At 41.0% G+C, this 17,540-nt stretch overlaps 1 protein-coding gene across 1 annotated transcript in view; it reads left to right on the top strand.

Moving 5' to 3' along the window:
- Positions 1–16,833, top strand: part of smc3 (structural maintenance of chromosomes 3) — a gene marked incomplete at its 3' end in the record, with an annotated part of 37,110 nt that extends 20,277 nt beyond the window's left edge. Inside the window, exons 24-29 of the mRNA XM_080516826.1 lie at positions 13,690–13,937; positions 15,608–15,820; positions 16,004–16,195; positions 16,297–16,474; positions 16,559–16,665; positions 16,816–16,833. Coding sequence (XP_080372952.1) covers positions 13,690–13,937; positions 15,608–15,820; positions 16,004–16,195; positions 16,297–16,474; positions 16,559–16,665; positions 16,816–16,833 — 956 coding nt within the window. The remainder of the gene's footprint in view (positions 1–13,689; positions 13,938–15,607; positions 15,821–16,003; positions 16,196–16,296; positions 16,475–16,558; positions 16,666–16,815) is intronic.
- Between the last annotated feature and the right edge of the window lie 707 nt (positions 16,834–17,540).

The raw sequence follows: 17,540 nt of genomic DNA on the forward strand, positions 1-17,540 counted from the left end.
AACTAGTTGGTATTGGCAGGTTACTGGCAGGTTATGAGCTAATAAAACTAGTTGGTATTGGCAGGTTACTGGCAGGTTATGAGCTAATAAAACTAGTTGGTATTGGCAGGTTACTGGCAGGTTATGAGCTAATAAAACTAGTTGGTATTGGTAGGTTACTGGCAGGTTATGAGCTAATAAAACTAGTTGGTATTGGCAGGTTACTGGCAGGTTATTAGCTAATAAAACTAGTTGGTACTGGCAGGTTACTGGCAGGTTATGAGCTTATAAAACTAGTTGGTACTGGCAGGTTACTGGCAGGTTATGAGCTAATAAAACTAGTTGGTATTGGCATGTTACTGGCAGGTTATGAGCTAATAAAACTAGTTGGTATTGGCAGGTTACTGGCAGGTTATGAGCTAATAAAACTAGTTGGTATTGGCAGGTTACTGGCAGGTTATGAGCTAATAAAACTAGTTGGTATTGGCAGGTTACTGGCAGGTTATGAGCTAATAAAACTAGTTGGTATTGGCAGGTTACTGGCAGGTTATGAGCTAATAAAACTAGTTGGTATTGGCAGGTTACTGGCAGGTTATGAGCTAATAAAACTAGTTGGTATTGGCAGGTTACTGGCAGGTTATGAGCTAATAAAACTAGTTGGTATTGGCAGGTTACTGGCAGGTTATGAGCTAATAAAACTAGTTGGTATTGGCAGGTTACTGGCAGGTTATGAGCTAATAAAACTAGTTGGTACTGGCAGGTTACTGGCAGGTTATGAGCTAATAAAACTAGTTGGTACTGGTAGGTTACTGGCAGGTTATGAGCTAATAAAACTAGTTGGTATTTGCAGGTTACTGGCAGGTTATGAGCTAATAAAACTAGTTGGTACTGGCAGGTTACTGGCAGGTTATGAGCTTATAAAACTAGTTGGTACTGGCAGGTTACTGGCAGGTTATGAGCTTATAAAACTAGTTGGTATTGGCAGGTTACTGGCAGGTTATGAGCTAATTAAACTAGTTGGTATTGGCAGGTTACTGGCAGGTTATGAGCTAATAAAACTAGTTGGTCTTGGCAGCTTACTGGCAGGTTATGAGCTAATAAAACTAGTTGGTATTGGCAGGTTACTGGCAGGTTATGAGCTAATAAAACTAGTTGGTATTGGCAGGTTACTGGCAGGTTATGAGCTAATAAAACTAGTTGGTATTGGCAGGTTACTGGCAGGTTATGAGCTAATAAAACTAGTTGGTATTGGCAGGTTACTGGCAGGTTATGAGCTAATAAAACTAGTTGGTATTGGCAGGTTACTGGCAGGTTATGAGCTAATAAAACTAGTTGGTATTGGCAGGTTACTGGCAGGTTATGAGCTAATAAAACTAGTTGGTATTGGCAGGTTACTGGCAGGTTATGAGCTAATAAAACTAGTTGGTACTGGCAGGTTACTGGCAGGTTATGAGCTTATAAAACTAGTTGGTACTGGCAGGTTATGAGCTAATTAAACTAGTTGGTCTTGGCAGGTTACTGGCAGGTTATGAGCTAATAAAACTAGTTGGTATTGGCAGGTTACTGGCAGGTTATGATCTAATAAAACTAGTTGGTATTGGCAGGTTCCTGGCAGGTTATGAGCTAATAAAACTAGTTGGTATTGGCAGGTTACTGGCAGGTTATGAGCTAATAAAACTAGTTGGTATTGGCAGGTTACTGGCAGGTTATGAGCTAATAAAACTAGTTGGTATTGGCAGGTTACTGGCAGGTTATGAGCTAATAAAACTAGTTGGTATTGGCAGGTTACTGGCAGGTTATGAGCTAATAAAACTAGTTGGTATTGGCAGGTTACTGGCAGGTTATGAGCTAATAAAACTAGTTGGTATTGGTAGGTTACTGGCAGGTTATGAGCTAATAAAACTAGTTGGTATTGGCAGGTTACTGGCAGGTTATTAGCTAATAAAACTAGTTGGTACTGGCAGGTTACTGGCAGGTTATGAGCTTATAAAACTAGTTGGTACTGGCAGGTTACTGGCAGGTTATGAGCTAATAAAACTAGTTGGTATTGGCAGGTTACTGGCAGGTTATGAGCTAATAAAACTAGTTGGTATTGGCAGGTTACTGGCAGGTTATGAGCTAATAAAACTAGTTGGTATTGGCAGGTTACTGGCAGGTTATGAGCTAATAAAACTAGTTGGTATTGGCAGGTTACTGGCAGGTTATGAGCTAATAAAACTAGTTGGTATTGGCAGGTTACTGGCAGGTTATGAGCTAATAAAACTAGTTGGTATTGGCAGGTTACTGGCAGGTTATGAGCTAATAAAACTAGTTGGTATTGGCAGGTTACTGGCAGGTTATGAGCTAATAAAACTAGTTGGTATTGGCAGGTTACTGGCAGGTTATGAGCTAATAAAACTAGTTGGTACTGGCAGGTTACTGGCAGGTTATGAGCTAATAAAACTAGTTGGTACTGGTAGGTTACTGGCAGGTTATGAGCTAATAAAACTAGTTGGTATTTGCAGGTTACTGGCAGGTTATGAGCTAATAAAACTAGTTGGTACTGGCAGGTTACTGGCAGGTTATGAGCTTATAAAACTAGTTGGTACTGGCAGGTTACTGGCAGGTTATGAGCTTATAAAACTAGTTGGTATTGGCAGGTTACTGGCAGGTTATGAGCTAATTAAACTAGTTGGTATTGGCAGGTTACTGGCAGGTTATGAGCTAATAAAACTAGTTGGTCTTGGCAGCTTACTGGCAGGTTATGAGCTAATAAAACTAGTTGGTATTGGCAGGTTACTGGCAGGTTATGAGCTAATAAAACTAGTTGGTATTGGCAGGTTACTGGCAGGTTATGAGCTAATAAAACTAGTTGGTATTGGCAGGTTACTGGCAGGTTATGAGCTAATAAAACTAGTTGGTATTGGCAGGTTACTGGCAGGTTATGAGCTAATAAAACTAGTTGGTATTGGCAGGTTACTGGCAGGTTATGAGCTAATAAAACTAGTTGGTATTGGCAGGTTACTGGCAGGTTATGAGCTAATAAAACTAGTTGGTATTGGCAGGTTACTGGCAGGTTATGAGCTAATAAAACTAGTTGGTATTGGCAGGTTACTGGCAGGTTATGAGCTAATAAAACTAGTTGGTACTGGCAGGTTACTGGCAGGTTATGAGCTTATAAAACTAGTTGGTACTGGCAGGTTATGAGCTAATTAAACTAGTTGGTCTTGGCAGGTTACTGGCAGGTTATGAGCTAATAAAACTAGTTGGTATTGGCAGGTTACTGGCAGGTTATGAGCTAATAAAACTAGTTGGTATTGGCAGGTTACTGGCAGGTTATGAGCTAATAAAACTAGTTGGTATTGGCAGGTTACTGGCAGGTTATGAGCTAATAAAACTAGTTGGTATTGGCAGGTTACTGGCAGGTTATGAGCTAATAAAACTAGTTGGTATTGACAGATTACTGGCAGGTTATGAGCTAATGAAACTAGTTGGTATTGACAGATTACTGGCAGGTTATGAGCTAATAAAACTAGTTGGTATTGGCAGGTTACTGGCAGGTTATGAGCTAATAAAACTAGTTGGTATTGGCAGGTTACTGGCAGGTTATGAGCTAATAAAACTAGTTGGTATTGGCAGGTTACTGGCAGGTTATGAGCTAATAAAACTAGTTGGTACTGGCAGGTTACTGGCAGGTTATGAGCTAATAAAACTAGTTGGTACTGGCAGGTTACTGGCAGGTTATGAGCCAATAAAACTAGTTGGTATTGGCAGGTTACTGGCAGGTTATGAGCTAATAAAACTAGTTGGTACTGGCAGGTTACTGGCAGGTTATGAGCTTATAAAACTAGTTGGTACTGGCAGGTTACTGGCAGGTTATGAGCTTATAAAACTAGTTGGTATTGGCAGGTTACTGGCAGGTTATGAGCTTATAAAACTAGTTGGTATTGGTAGGTTACTGGCAGGTTATGAGCTAATAAAACTAGTTGGTATTGGCAGGTTACTGACAGGTTATGAGCTAATAAAACTAGTTGGTATTGGCAGGTTACTGGCAGGTTATGAGCTAATTAAACTAGTTGGTATTGGCAGGTTACTGGCAGGTTATGAGCTAATAAAACTAGTTGGTATTGGCAGGTTACTGGCAGGTTATGAGCTAATAAAACTAGTTGGTATTGACAGATTACTGGCAGGTTATGAGCTAATAAAACTAGTTGGTACTGGCAGGTTACTGGCAGGTTATGAGCTAATAAAACTAGTTGGTATTGGCAGGTTACTGGCAGGTTATGAGCTAATAAAACTAGTTGGTATTGGCAGGTTACTGGCAGGTTATGAGCTAATAAAACTAGTTAGTATTGGCAGGTTACTGGCAGGTTATGAGCTTATAAAACTAGTTGGTATTGGCAGGTTACTGGCAGGTTATGAGCTAATTAAACTAGTTGGTATTGGCAGGTTACTGGCAGGTTATGAGCTAATAAAACTAGTTGGTATTGGCAGGTTACTGGCAGGTTATGAGCTAATAAAACTAGTTGGTATTGGCAGGTTACTGACAGGTTATGAGCTAATAAAACTAGTTGGTACTGGTAGGTTACTGGCAGGTTATGAGCTAATAAAACTAGTTGGTACTGGCAGGTTACTGGCAGGTTATGAGCTAATAAAACTAGTTGGTATTGGCAGGTTACTGGCAGGTTATGAGCTAATAAAACTAGTTGGTATTGGCAGGTTACTGGCAGGTTATGAGCTAATAAAACTAGTTGGTATTGACAGATTACTGGCAGGTTATGAGCTAATGAAACTAGTTGGTATTGACAGATTACTGGCAGGTTATGAGCTAATAAAACTAGTTGGTATTGGCAGGTTACTGGCAGGTTATGAGCTAATAAAACTAGTTGGTATTGGCAGGTTACTGGCAGGTTATGAGCTAATAAAACTAGTTGGTATTGGCAGGTTACTGGCAGGTTATGAGCTAATAAAACTAGTTGGTACTGGCAGGTTACTGGCAGGTTATGAGCTAATAAAACTAGTTGGTACTGGCAGGTTACTGGCAGGTTATGAGCCAATAAAACTAGTTGGTATTGGCAGGTTACTGGCAGGTTATGAGCTAATAAAACTAGTTGGTACTGGCAGGTTACTGGCAGGTTATGAGCTTATAAAACTAGTTGGTACTGGCAGGTTACTGGCAGGTTATGAGCTTATAAAACTAGTTGGTATTGGCAGGTTACTGGCAGGTTATGAGCTTATAAAACTAGTTGGTATTGGTAGGTTACTGGCAGGTTATGAGCTAATAAAACTAGTTGGTATTGGCAGGTTACTGACAGGTTATGAGCTAATAAAACTAGTTGGTATTGGCAGGTTACTGGCAGGTTATGAGCTAATTAAACTAGTTGGTATTGGCAGGTTACTGGCAGGTTATGAGCTAATAAAACTAGTTGGTATTGGCAGGTTACTGGCAGGTTATGAGCTAATAAAACTAGTTGGTATTGACAGATTACTGGCAGGTTATGAGCTAATAAAACTAGTTGGTACTGGCAGGTTACTGGCAGGTTATGAGCTAATAAAACTAGTTGGTATTGGCAGGTTACTGGCAGGTTATGAGCTAATAAAACTAGTTGGTATTGGCAGGTTACTGGCAGGTTATGAGCTAATAAAACTAGTTAGTATTGGCAGGTTACTGGCAGGTTATGAGCTTATAAAACTAGTTGGTATTGGCAGGTTACTGGCAGGTTATGAGCTAATTAAACTAGTTGGTATTGGCAGGTTACTGGCAGGTTATGAGCTAATAAAACTAGTTGGTATTGGCAGGTTACTGGCAGGTTATGAGCTAATAAAACTAGTTGGTATTGGCAGGTTACTGACAGGTTATGAGCTAATAAAACTAGTTGGTACTGGTAGGTTACTGGCAGGTTATGAGCTAATAAAACTAGTTGGTACTGGCAGGTTACTGGCAGGTTATGAGCTAATAAAACTAGTTGGTATTGGCAGGTTACTGGCAGGTTATGAGCTAATAAAACTAGTTGGTATTGGCAGGTTACTGGCAGGTTATGAGCTAATAAAACTAGTTGGTATTGGCAGGTTACTGGCAGGTTATGAGCTAATAAAACTAGTTGGTATTGACAGATTACTGGCAGGTTATGAGCTAATAAAACTAGTTGGTATTGACAGATTACTGGCAGGTTATGAGCTAATAAAACTAGTTGGTATTGACAGATTACTGTCAGGTTATGAGCTAATAAAACTAGTTGGTATTGACAGATTACTGGCAGGTTATGAGCTAATAAAACTAGTTGGTATTGGCAGATTACTGGCAGGTTATGAGCTAATAAAACTAGTTGGTATTGGCAGGTTACTGGCAGGTTATGAGCTAATAAAACTAGTTGGTACTGGCAGGTTACTGGCAGGTTATGAGCTAATAAAACTAGTTGGTACTGGTAGGTTACTGGCAGGTTATGAGCTAATAAAACTAGTTGGTATTTGCAGGTTACTGGCAGGTTATGAGCTAATAAAACTAGTTGGTACTGGCAGGTTACTGGCAGGTTATGAGCTTATAAAACTAGTTGGTACTGGCAGGTTACTGGCAGGTTATGAGCTTATAAAACTAGTTGGTATTGGCAGGTTACTGGCAGGTTATGAGCTAATTAAACTAGTTGGTATTGGCAGGTTACTGGCAGGTTATGAGCTAATAAAACTAGTTGGTCTTGGCAGCTTACTGGCAGGTTATGAGCTAATAAAACTAGTTGGTATTGGCAGGTTACTGGCAGGTTATGAGCTAATAAAACTAGTTGGTATTGGCAGGTTACTGGCAGGTTATGAGCTAATAAAACTAGTTGGTATTGGCAGGTTACTGGCAGGTTATGAGCTAATAAAACTAGTTGGTATTGGCAGGTTACTGGCAGGTTATGAGCTAATAAAACTAGTTGGTATTGGCAGGTTACTGGCAGGTTATGAGCTAATAAAACTAGTTGGTATTGGCAGGTTACTGGCAGGTTATGAGCTAATAAAACTAGTTGGTATTGGCAGGTTACTGGCAGGTTATGAGCTAATAAAACTAGTTGGTATTGGCAGGTTACTGGCAGGTTATGAGCTAATAAAACTAGTTGGTACTGGCAGGTTACTGGCAGGTTATGAGCTTATAAAACTAGTTGGTACTGGCAGGTTATGAGCTAATTAAACTAGTTGGTCTTGGCAGGTTACTGGCAGGTTATGAGCTAATAAAACTAGTTGGTATTGGCAGGTTACTGGCAGGTTATGAGCTAATAAAACTAGTTGGTATTGGCAGGTTACTGGCAGGTTATGAGCTAATAAAACTAGTTGGTATTGGCAGGTTACTGGCAGGTTATGAGCTAATAAAACTAGTTGGTATTGGCAGGTTACTGGCAGGTTATGAGCTAATAAAACTAGTTGGTATTGACAGATTACTGGCAGGTTATGAGCTAATGAAACTAGTTGGTATTGACAGATTACTGGCAGGTTATGAGCTAATAAAACTAGTTGGTATTGGCAGGTTACTGGCAGGTTATGAGCTAATAAAACTAGTTGGTATTGGCAGGTTACTGGCAGGTTATGAGCTAATAAAACTAGTTGGTATTGGCAGGTTACTGGCAGGTTATGAGCTAATAAAACTAGTTGGTACTGGCAGGTTACTGGCAGGTTATGAGCTAATAAAACTAGTTGGTACTGGCAGGTTACTGGCAGGTTATGAGCCAATAAAACTAGTTGGTATTGGCAGGTTACTGGCAGGTTATGAGCTAATAAAACTAGTTGGTACTGGCAGGTTACTGGCAGGTTATGAGCTTATAAAACTAGTTGGTACTGGCAGGTTACTGGCAGGTTATGAGCTTATAAAACTAGTTGGTATTGGCAGGTTACTGGCAGGTTATGAGCTTATAAAACTAGTTGGTATTGGTAGGTTACTGGCAGGTTATGAGCTAATAAAACTAGTTGGTATTGGCAGGTTACTGACAGGTTATGAGCTAATAAAACTAGTTGGTATTGGCAGGTTACTGGCAGGTTATGAGCTAATTAAACTAGTTGGTATTGGCAGGTTACTGGCAGGTTATGAGCTAATAAAACTAGTTGGTATTGGCAGGTTACTGGCAGGTTATGAGCTAATAAAACTAGTTGGTATTGACAGATTACTGGCAGGTTATGAGCTAATAAAACTAGTTGGTACTGGCAGGTTACTGGCAGGTTATGAGCTAATAAAACTAGTTGGTATTGGCAGGTTACTGGCAGGTTATGAGCTAATAAAACTAGTTGGTATTGGCAGGTTACTGGCAGGTTATGAGCTAATAAAACTAGTTAGTATTGGCAGGTTACTGGCAGGTTATGAGCTTATAAAACTAGTTGGTATTGGCAGGTTACTGGCAGGTTATGAGCTAATTAAACTAGTTGGTATTGGCAGGTTACTGGCAGGTTATGAGCTAATAAAACTAGTTGGTATTGGCAGGTTACTGGCAGGTTATGAGCTAATAAAACTAGTTGGTATTGGCAGGTTACTGACAGGTTATGAGCTAATAAAACTAGTTGGTACTGGTAGGTTACTGGCAGGTTATGAGCTAATAAAACTAGTTGGTACTGGCAGGTTACTGGCAGGTTATGAGCTAATAAAACTAGTTGGTATTGGCAGGTTACTGGCAGGTTATGAGCTAATAAAACTAGTTGGTATTGGCAGGTTACTGGCAGGTTATGAGCTAATAAAACTAGTTGGTATTGGCAGGTTACTGGCAGGTTATGAGCTAATAAAACTAGTTGGTATTGACAGATTACTGGCAGGTTATGAGCTAATAAAACTAGTTGGTATTGACAGATTACTGGCAGGTTATGAGCTAATAAAACTAGTTGGTATTGACAGATTACTGTCAGGTTATGAGCTAATAAAACTAGTTGGTATTGACAGATTACTGGCAGGTTATGAGCTAATGAAACTAGTTGGTATTGACAGATTACTGGCAGGTTATGAGCTAATAAAACTAGTTGGTATTGGCAGGTTACTGGCAGGTTATGAGCTAATAAAACTAGTTGGTATTGGCAGGTTACTGGCAGGTTATGAGCTAATAAAACTAGTTGGTATTGGCAGGTTACTGGCAGGTTATGAGCTAATAAAACTAGTTGGTACTGGCAGGTTACTGGCAGGTTATGAGCTAATAAAACTAGTTGGTACTGGCAGGTTACTGGCAGGTTATGAGCCAATAAAACTAGTTGGTATTGGCAGGTTACTGGCAGGTTATGAGCTAATAAAACTAGTTGGTACTGGCAGGTTACTGGCAGGTTATGAGCTTATAAAACTAGTTGGTACTGGCAGGTTACTGGCAGGTTATGAGCTAATAAAACTAGTTGGTATTGGCAGGTTACTGGCAGGTTATGAGCTAATTAAACTAGTTGGTATTGGCAGGTTACTGGCAGGTTATGAGCTAATAAAACTAGTTGGTACTGGCAGGTTACTGGCAGGTTATGAGCTTATAAAACTAGTTGGTATTGGCAGGTTACTGGCAGGTTATGAGCTAATTAAACTAGTTGGTATTGGCAGGTTACTGGCAGGTTATGAGCTAATAAAACTAGTTGGTATTGGCAGGTTACTGGCAGGTTATGAGCTAATAAAACTAGTTGGTATTGGCAGGTTACTGGCAGGTTATGAGCTAATAAAACTAGTTGGTATTGGCAGGTTCCTGGCAGGTTATGAGCTAATAAAACTAGTTGGTATTGGCAGGTTACTGGCAGGTTATGAGCTAATAAAACTAGTTGGTCTTGGCAGGTTACTGGCAGGTTATGAGCTAATAAAACTAGTTGGTATTGGCAGGTTACTGGCAGGTTATGAGCTAATAAAACTAGTTGGTATTGGCAGGTTCCTGGCAGGTTATGAGCTAATAAAACTAGTTGGTATTGGCAGGTTACTGGCAGGTTATGAGCTAATAAAACTAGTTGGTATTGGCAGATTACTGGCAGGTTATGAGCTAATGAAACTAGTTGGTATTGGCAGGTTACTGGCAGGTTATGAGCTAATAAAACTAGTTGGTATTGGTAGGTTACTGGCAGGTTATGAGCTAATAAAACTAGTTGGTATTGGCAGGTTACTGGCAGGTTATGAGCTAATAAAACTAGTTGGTATTGGCAGGTTACTGACAGGTTATGAGCTAATAAAACTAGTTGGTATTGGCAGGTTACTGGCAGGTTATGAGCTAATAAAACTAGTTGGTATTGGCAGGTTACTGGCAGGTTATGAGCTAATAAAACTAGTTGGTATTGGCAGGTTACTGGCAGGTTATGAGCTAATAAAACTAGTTGGTATTGACAGATTACTGGCAGGTTATGAGCTAATAAAACTAGTTGGTACTGGCAGGTTACTGGCAGGTTATGAGCTAATAAAACTAGTTGGTATTGGCAGGTTACTGGCAGGTTATGAGCTAATAAAACTAGTTGGTATTGGCAGGTTACTGGCAGGTTATGAGCTAATAAAACTAGTTGGTATTGGCAGGTTACTGGCAGGTTATGAGCTTATAAAACTAGTTGGTATTGGCAGGTTACTGGCAGGTTATGAGCTAATTAAACTAGTTGGTATTGGCAGGTTACTGGCAGGTTATGAGCTAATAAAACTAGTTGGTATTGGCAGGTTACTGGCAGGTTATGAGCTAATAAAACTAGTTGGTATTGGCAGGTTACTGGCAGGTTATGAGCTAATAAAACTAGTTGGTACTGGTAGGTTACTGGCAGGTTATGAGCTAATAAAACTAGTTGGTACTGGCAGGTTACTGGCAGGTTATGAGCTAATAAAACTAGTTGGTATTGGCAGGTTACTGGCAGGTTATGAGCTAATAAAACTAGTTGGTATTGGCAGGTTACTGGCAGGTTATGAGCTAATAAAACTAGTTGGTATTGGCAGGTTACTGGCAGGTTATGAGCTAATAAAACTAGTTGGTATTGACAGATTACTGGCAGGTTATGAGCTAATAAAACTAGTTGGTATTGACAGATTACTGGCAGGTTATGAGCTAATAAAACTAGTTGGTATTGACAGATTACTGGCAGGTTATGAGCTAATAAAACTAGTTGGTATTGGCAGGTTACTGGCAGGTTATGAGCTAATAAAACTAGTTGGTATTGGCAGGTTACTGGCAGGTTATGAGCTAATAAAACTAGTTGGTATTGGCAGGTTACTGGCAGGTTATGAGCTAATAAAACTAGTTGGTATTGACAGATTACTGGCAGGTTATGAGCTAATAAAACTAGTTGGTATTGACAGATTACTGGCAGGTTATGAGCTAATAAAACTAGTTGGTATTGACAGATTACTGGCAGGTTATGAGCTAATAAAACTAGTTGGTATTGGCAGGTTACTGGCAGGTTATGAGCTAATAAAACTAGTTGGTATTGGCAGGTTACTGGCAGGTTATGAGCTAATAAAACTAGTTGGTATTGACAGATTACTGGCAGGTTATGAGCTAATAAAACTAGTTGGTATTGACAGATTACTGGCAGGTTATGAGCTAATAAAACTAGTTGGTATTGGCAGGTTACTGGCAGGTTATGAGCTAATAAAACTAGTTGGTATTGGCAGGTTACTGGCAGGTTATGAGCTAATAAAACTAGTTGGTACTGGCAGGTTACTGGCAGGTTATGAGCTAATAAAACTAGTTGGTATTGGCAGGTTACTGGCAGGTTATGAGCTAATAAAACTAGTTGGTATTGACAGATTACTGGCAGGTTATGAGCTAATAAAACTAGTTGGTATTGACAGATTACTGGCAGGTTATGAGCTAATAAAACTAGTTGGTATTGACAGATTACTGGCAGGTTATGAGCTAATAAAACTAGTTGGTATTGGCAGGTTACTGGCAGGTTATGAGCTAATAAAACTAGTTGGTATTGGCAGGTTACTGGCAGGTTATGAGCTAATAAAACTAGTTGGTATTGACAGATTACTGGCAGGTTATGAGCTAATAAAACTAGTTGGTATTGGCAGGTTACTGGCAGGTTATGAGCTAATAAAACTAGTTGGTATTGACAGGTTACTGGCAGGTTATGAGCTAATAAAACTAGTTGGTATTGGCAGGTTACTGTCAGGTTATGAGCTAATAAAACTAGTTGGTATTGGCAGGTTACTGACAGGTTATGAGCTAATGAAACTAGTTGGTATTGGCATGTTACTGTCAGGTTATGAGCTAATGAAACTAGTTGGTATTGGCAGGTTACTGACAGGTTATGAGCTAATGAAACTAGTTGGTATTGGCAGGATACTGACAGGTTATGAGCTAATAAAACTAGTTGGTATTGGCATGTTACTGTCAGGTTATGAGCTAATGAAACTAGTTGGTATTGGCAGGTTACTGACAGGTTATGAGCTAATAAAACTAGTTGACCAGGTGTGTTTCAGTAAAGTCAGCAGGTTTTATCTACCAGATGTTTCTTCAGGTGAGACGTTCACAACACTTTCACTGCTGGAGGCGTCATTAGCATTGTACAGAGAGGTGAAGAGGCTCCTCCCACTTTAAAACATAGTGATGAGAGCAGCAGGCTGCAGTCTCCATGGCAACGCCTCAGGTCAGCCTGAAAGAGTCAGGAAGTGTCACAATGCCAGAGGACGGATCATGTCACACTGCAGTTCTAGTCTATTATCTGATTTTCTATTGTAATCCTGCTCAGTAATCCCAGTTTTTATCAATATATCTGGAATGAGATTACACATTTTTCATGTACTGTAATGGATTCCAGTTACATTTTTTGTATCCTAATTACCAAACACTGTTACATGTAATCCGTTACTACCCAACCCTTTTTATAGGTCTCAATCTTCCATGTTTCGGAAAATAAAGGAAAATTGGATTAAAAAAACAAAAATCAAGAGAAAACACGTTTTCAATGTGTTTTTTGTATTCAGCCACTTGTGAAAAGATTGGGCTGATTTTAAGACATTAATACTTTTAAAATCCAATACTTCACATTTTTCAGAACCTTTATTTCATTGACAATATTTGTAATTAAAAAGTGAGAATATTTAAATCCTTTTGAGGCCTGATGCAAAAACCACTTTCAGACTAGTTCAAATAACATCATGGAAAAATTAATTTGTTTAAATCATTGCAAATCTAAGACAAATCTTGGTGTTATAGTTGATCAATATTTACATTTCATGTGATGAATACTTGTTTTGCACTGAGAAACGCCCATCATGCCAGTTGAACATGGTGCTTACTGTTCCAACGTGATGAATGTGAGCCTTTCTCTTGGAGGTACGCGTTTCCATTTGCAGCTTGAAGTTTCAGTTACGGTTTGTGCCGCCAGCAGCTGGTGAGAAGTGCCGCGATAGTTCACTCACACTCTGAGCACTCTGACACTGACGTTGACGTGCACAAGCTGCTCGTCCAGTTGTATAAATGTTCTGATGTTTCTGCGACTCAGACGAGGTTGATAGAAGGCACTTGTTCCTGAATAGAATTCATTTGCATGGACTCATTCTTCATCCTTGTCACCAACTAAGAAAGAATCACCGAGCCGTCCTCATCATGACCAGGTATTAAATTCTATACACCTGTTGTTGCTGTGTCTTTTCTGAAGGATATCATTTCCTTATGTCGCCCTTGAATTGAGTAATTGTGTCACGTGAAGCTGAGATCCTGCCGGTCTCGAGATCAGTGCAGTTGTTCGTGTCGGTCACTTTTCAGATCAGGTAACTTGTTCAGGCGTGGCCATGGCGTCATGTCTCATCTGACTGAACCTCATCACCTCCTCCTCCTCCCACAGATCTGGATTCTCTAATCGACAAGACGGAGGGGGAGATAAAGGACCACATAAAGAGCATGGAGCGGTGGAAGAACATTGAGAAGGAGCAGAATGACGCCATCAACCATGACACCAAGGAGCTGGAGAAAATGACCAACAGGCAGGGCATGCTGCTCAAGAAGAAGGAGGAGTGCATGAAGAAGATCCGAGAGCTGGGCTCGCTGCCTCAGGAGGCCTTCGAGAAGTACCAGACGCTCACACTCAAACAGGTACACACACACTGCACTCACATGAGCTGTGATTCAGACAAATAGATACTTGTGTTTGAGCTGCATGCAGCCCAAATGAGCGAATAGAGAAATGACAAATGACATTCAAATGTGTGTACACGACGCATGTGAAACTTGTAGACTCATCTTCACCATTATTCACTGGGTAGGTTAAAAAAACAATTATTCCACAAAACGCAAAGAAATCCAAGAGGTTTAAGAATTCAGAACAATGTCTTCTCTAAATTAAGTCCTATTGAGCTGAATTGAATGGAACTTAAGCAGCATAAAGCTGAAGATAAATGCACACAGTATATACAGGAGTATTTTACACAATACAATGTAGGTACAGCAAAGTATTGCTTAAGATAAAGACCTGAGAAAACTAAAGAAATGGCTTGGTGATGGTATTTTATTCTTAAAAAGAAAAGTTGATGTAGGAGTTTGAACTTGAGCAAATTAATCGTTCAAACTTCATTCATGTAGTACTTTTAGCACGGAAATGCAGCACAAAGTGCTTTACGGGGTGAAACCGCATTAAAGCAGTGATACTCCTCTGCCCACCCCTTGACGTTCTATATACAGTACATATCAAAAATTAAAAAGTCAAATCCTGTACAAGGTGATGTTGGTTAAAAGAAAGTGTTTTTCAGTCTGTTTGATGGCTCAGAATAAAACAAGAAGAAGAGCAGTTACACAGTGTTTTCATACCGATATCTGCATACACACCCGCCCACAGCAACAATACACTTTATTTTGGTTTGTCAGCTGTAAAATGTACAGTTTAAAAAAAAGGTGGCTTCTATGACTGAAAAAAATCCAAAAGGCTGAAGTGAAAAACAATAGATGATCCCACTCAAACCAGCCAACAGCAGCAGTGTGAATCCACCATTTCCAGTTTCTGTCCTCCCCTCCGGTCTGTGCGGCAGACAAGTCGCCGATCGCCGTCTCTTCAGGAAAAAAGCCCGAGGCTGTCCAATCCCACCCACTCTCCATGACTCACACTAGTTAGTGGTTGGTTTATAGATTCACTCCACTGCCTTCAGGAGGAACAACTGAATCGAGTGGACTCTGCTGCAGCTTTCACAAGTGTCTGAGCGAGAGTGTCTGCCCCCCCCCCACTTGCCGATGCTGAAGTGAAAATAGCCCAGCACTTCATAAACACTCCAGATAGTGACTCTGCTCGGGGGAAGACGGTGCTGTGGATTACAGAAGTGGTCGAGCGTTCACAATAATACTGACACTTGCTTGTGTGCATCAGAATCATCAGTGATTCCAACAGATGCATTTATCATTTCCACTACTGAGACTGAACCAGTTTTAAACTGATGGACGGATCTGTCTTCAGGTGTAAGTGCAGCCTGTTCAGATACTTTAATGAAATGGTTCAGAAGTCACATCCCTCTTAACGACAGTAGTGTTGATAAGACGTGCAAACAAATGGGAACCGGAAGAAAGGAACTTTCAAGAAACGCCAAAAGTTCCTCTGTGTGAGGAAAAAAGTGCAAAATTGCAATAGTGATTAATATGGACATTAATAAGCCTGTTTAAACAACATGTGAGATTTAGCGTTTGTGTTTTTCAGAATGAATTTTCATGAATTGTGACAGTGTGATCTCACCTCCAGCTAGTGATGACATAACGCGACGCCTCCGTCCCTCTCACACCAGTTGTTCAGGAAACTGGAGCAGTGCAACACGGAGCTGAAGAAGTACAGTCACGTCAACAAGAAAGCTCTGGACCAGTTCGTCAACTTCTCCGAGCAGAAGGAGAAGCTGATCAAACGCCAGGACGAGCTGGACCGCGGCTACAAATCCATCATGGAGCTCATGAACGTCTTGGAGCTGCGCAAGTACGAGGCCATCCAGCTCACCTTCAAACAGGTACAGCACCACCCCTCAGCTGCTTCCCGTCACCTGGCAGGACATGCTGTTCACAAGCTGTGGGGACAGCAAAGGGTTTGCTAGCATCAAGTTTGACACCATTTAAATGTTGGTTGTCCTCCGGTTCCTCTCGAGGAGTTGATTTCATCACGATGTCACTACGTCTTTGCTCCTCCCTCTCAGGTGTCGAAGAACTTCAGTGAGGTTTTCCAGAAGCTGGTGCCGGGCGGTAAAGCCACACTGGTGATGAAGAAGGGGGACGCCGAAGGCAGTCAGTCCCAGGACGAAGGAGAGGGCGGAGCAGATAGCGAGAGAGGCTCCGGCTCACAGAGCAGCGTCCCCTCGGTCGACCAGTTCACCGGAGTGGGCATCAGGGTGAGGCTCTTGTTCTTCCTTTAAAGACAATCTGGGTGGCTGGATCGAACCTCCCCAGTGTGAGAAGTGCTCAGGCTGACGTGGCCCTGCTGGCGGTGTAGGTGTCCTTCACGGGGAAGCAGGGCGAGATGAGGGAGATGCAGCAGCTCTCCGGAGGTCAGAAGTCCCTGGTGGCCCTGGCCCTGATCTTCGCCATCCAGAAGTGTGACCCCGCTCCGTTTTACCTCTTTGACGAGATCGACCAGGCGCTGGACGCCCAGCACAGGAAGGCTGTGTCGGGTAGGACGTGGCCGTCGCCCCAACCGGAGCCCTTTGCACTAAAACGGCTTGTAATGTTCTCATTCCTGTCGGTGCTTCTTTCAGATATGATCGTGGAGCTGGCGGGACACGCCCAGTTCATCACCACCACCTTCAGGCCGGAGCTGCTGGAGTCTGCAGACAAGTTCTACGGTGTTAAGTTCAGAAACAAGGTCAGGACACACACACACACACACACACACACACACACACACACACACACACACACACACACACACACACACACACACACAATGTCTCAGTCTGATGTAAACAAATCACTTTGTGCTTTAAATGTGAGTTTGGGTTTTTAAACCTTTCAGGAAAATAAAACCCCTTGAGCTCAAGATCTCCTGGCTCACATCAAACCATTAGATTTGAAATAAATAAAACTGATTTGACACATTTAACAGATCATAATAGTAAAAGTGAGAGAGTGTAGATCTTCATTGACAAAATTTAAAAGATAAAATGCAGATTTTAAAGCAAATTAGAATAAAGTGCAATTAAACCTTTAAGTCGTATTCAATAACTGTGAAAACTTAAAAAAAATCAAATAAGGTGTATTCATTCATTGTAAAAACTTTAAAAACATGAACACTGATTTATCGAGCCTCGTTCTTTGAAGAGTAATAAAGAACTTAAATGATTTGAGGATACCAGGGGTCCGTTTCACAAAGCCCTGAGCTTAACCCCGAGCTCTGAGTTGAGTTACCCTGAGACAGAAAACGCGGAGTTTTCGGTTCCACAATACCGGATTTTGATCAGTTTGATGAACTCAGAGTAGTTTCACCTGGAGTTAAGCGCGTGCACTCCGACTCTAACAAGACCGCATCAATGGAGCCCCGATTCAACGAGTCACCATGACAACTGAGACGCGGAGGGCGGAGTTTTTGACGCCAATGGAGCAGGAAGTATTGATCCATCATATGGCGAATATGAACATATAAAAAAAAATAAAAAATGCAACAGCGCAGCGGCTGCTAAAGAGAGGGAGGCGGCGTGGAATGGACTTCCTGTTCACAAAATCTGCTTCATTCTGTGAAGG

The sequence above is a fragment of the Blennius ocellaris genome (assembly GCF_963422515.1).
Source record: "Blennius ocellaris genome assembly, chromosome: 3".
NCBI classification, from domain to species: Eukaryota; Metazoa; Chordata; class Actinopteri; order Blenniiformes; family Blenniidae; genus Blennius; species Blennius ocellaris.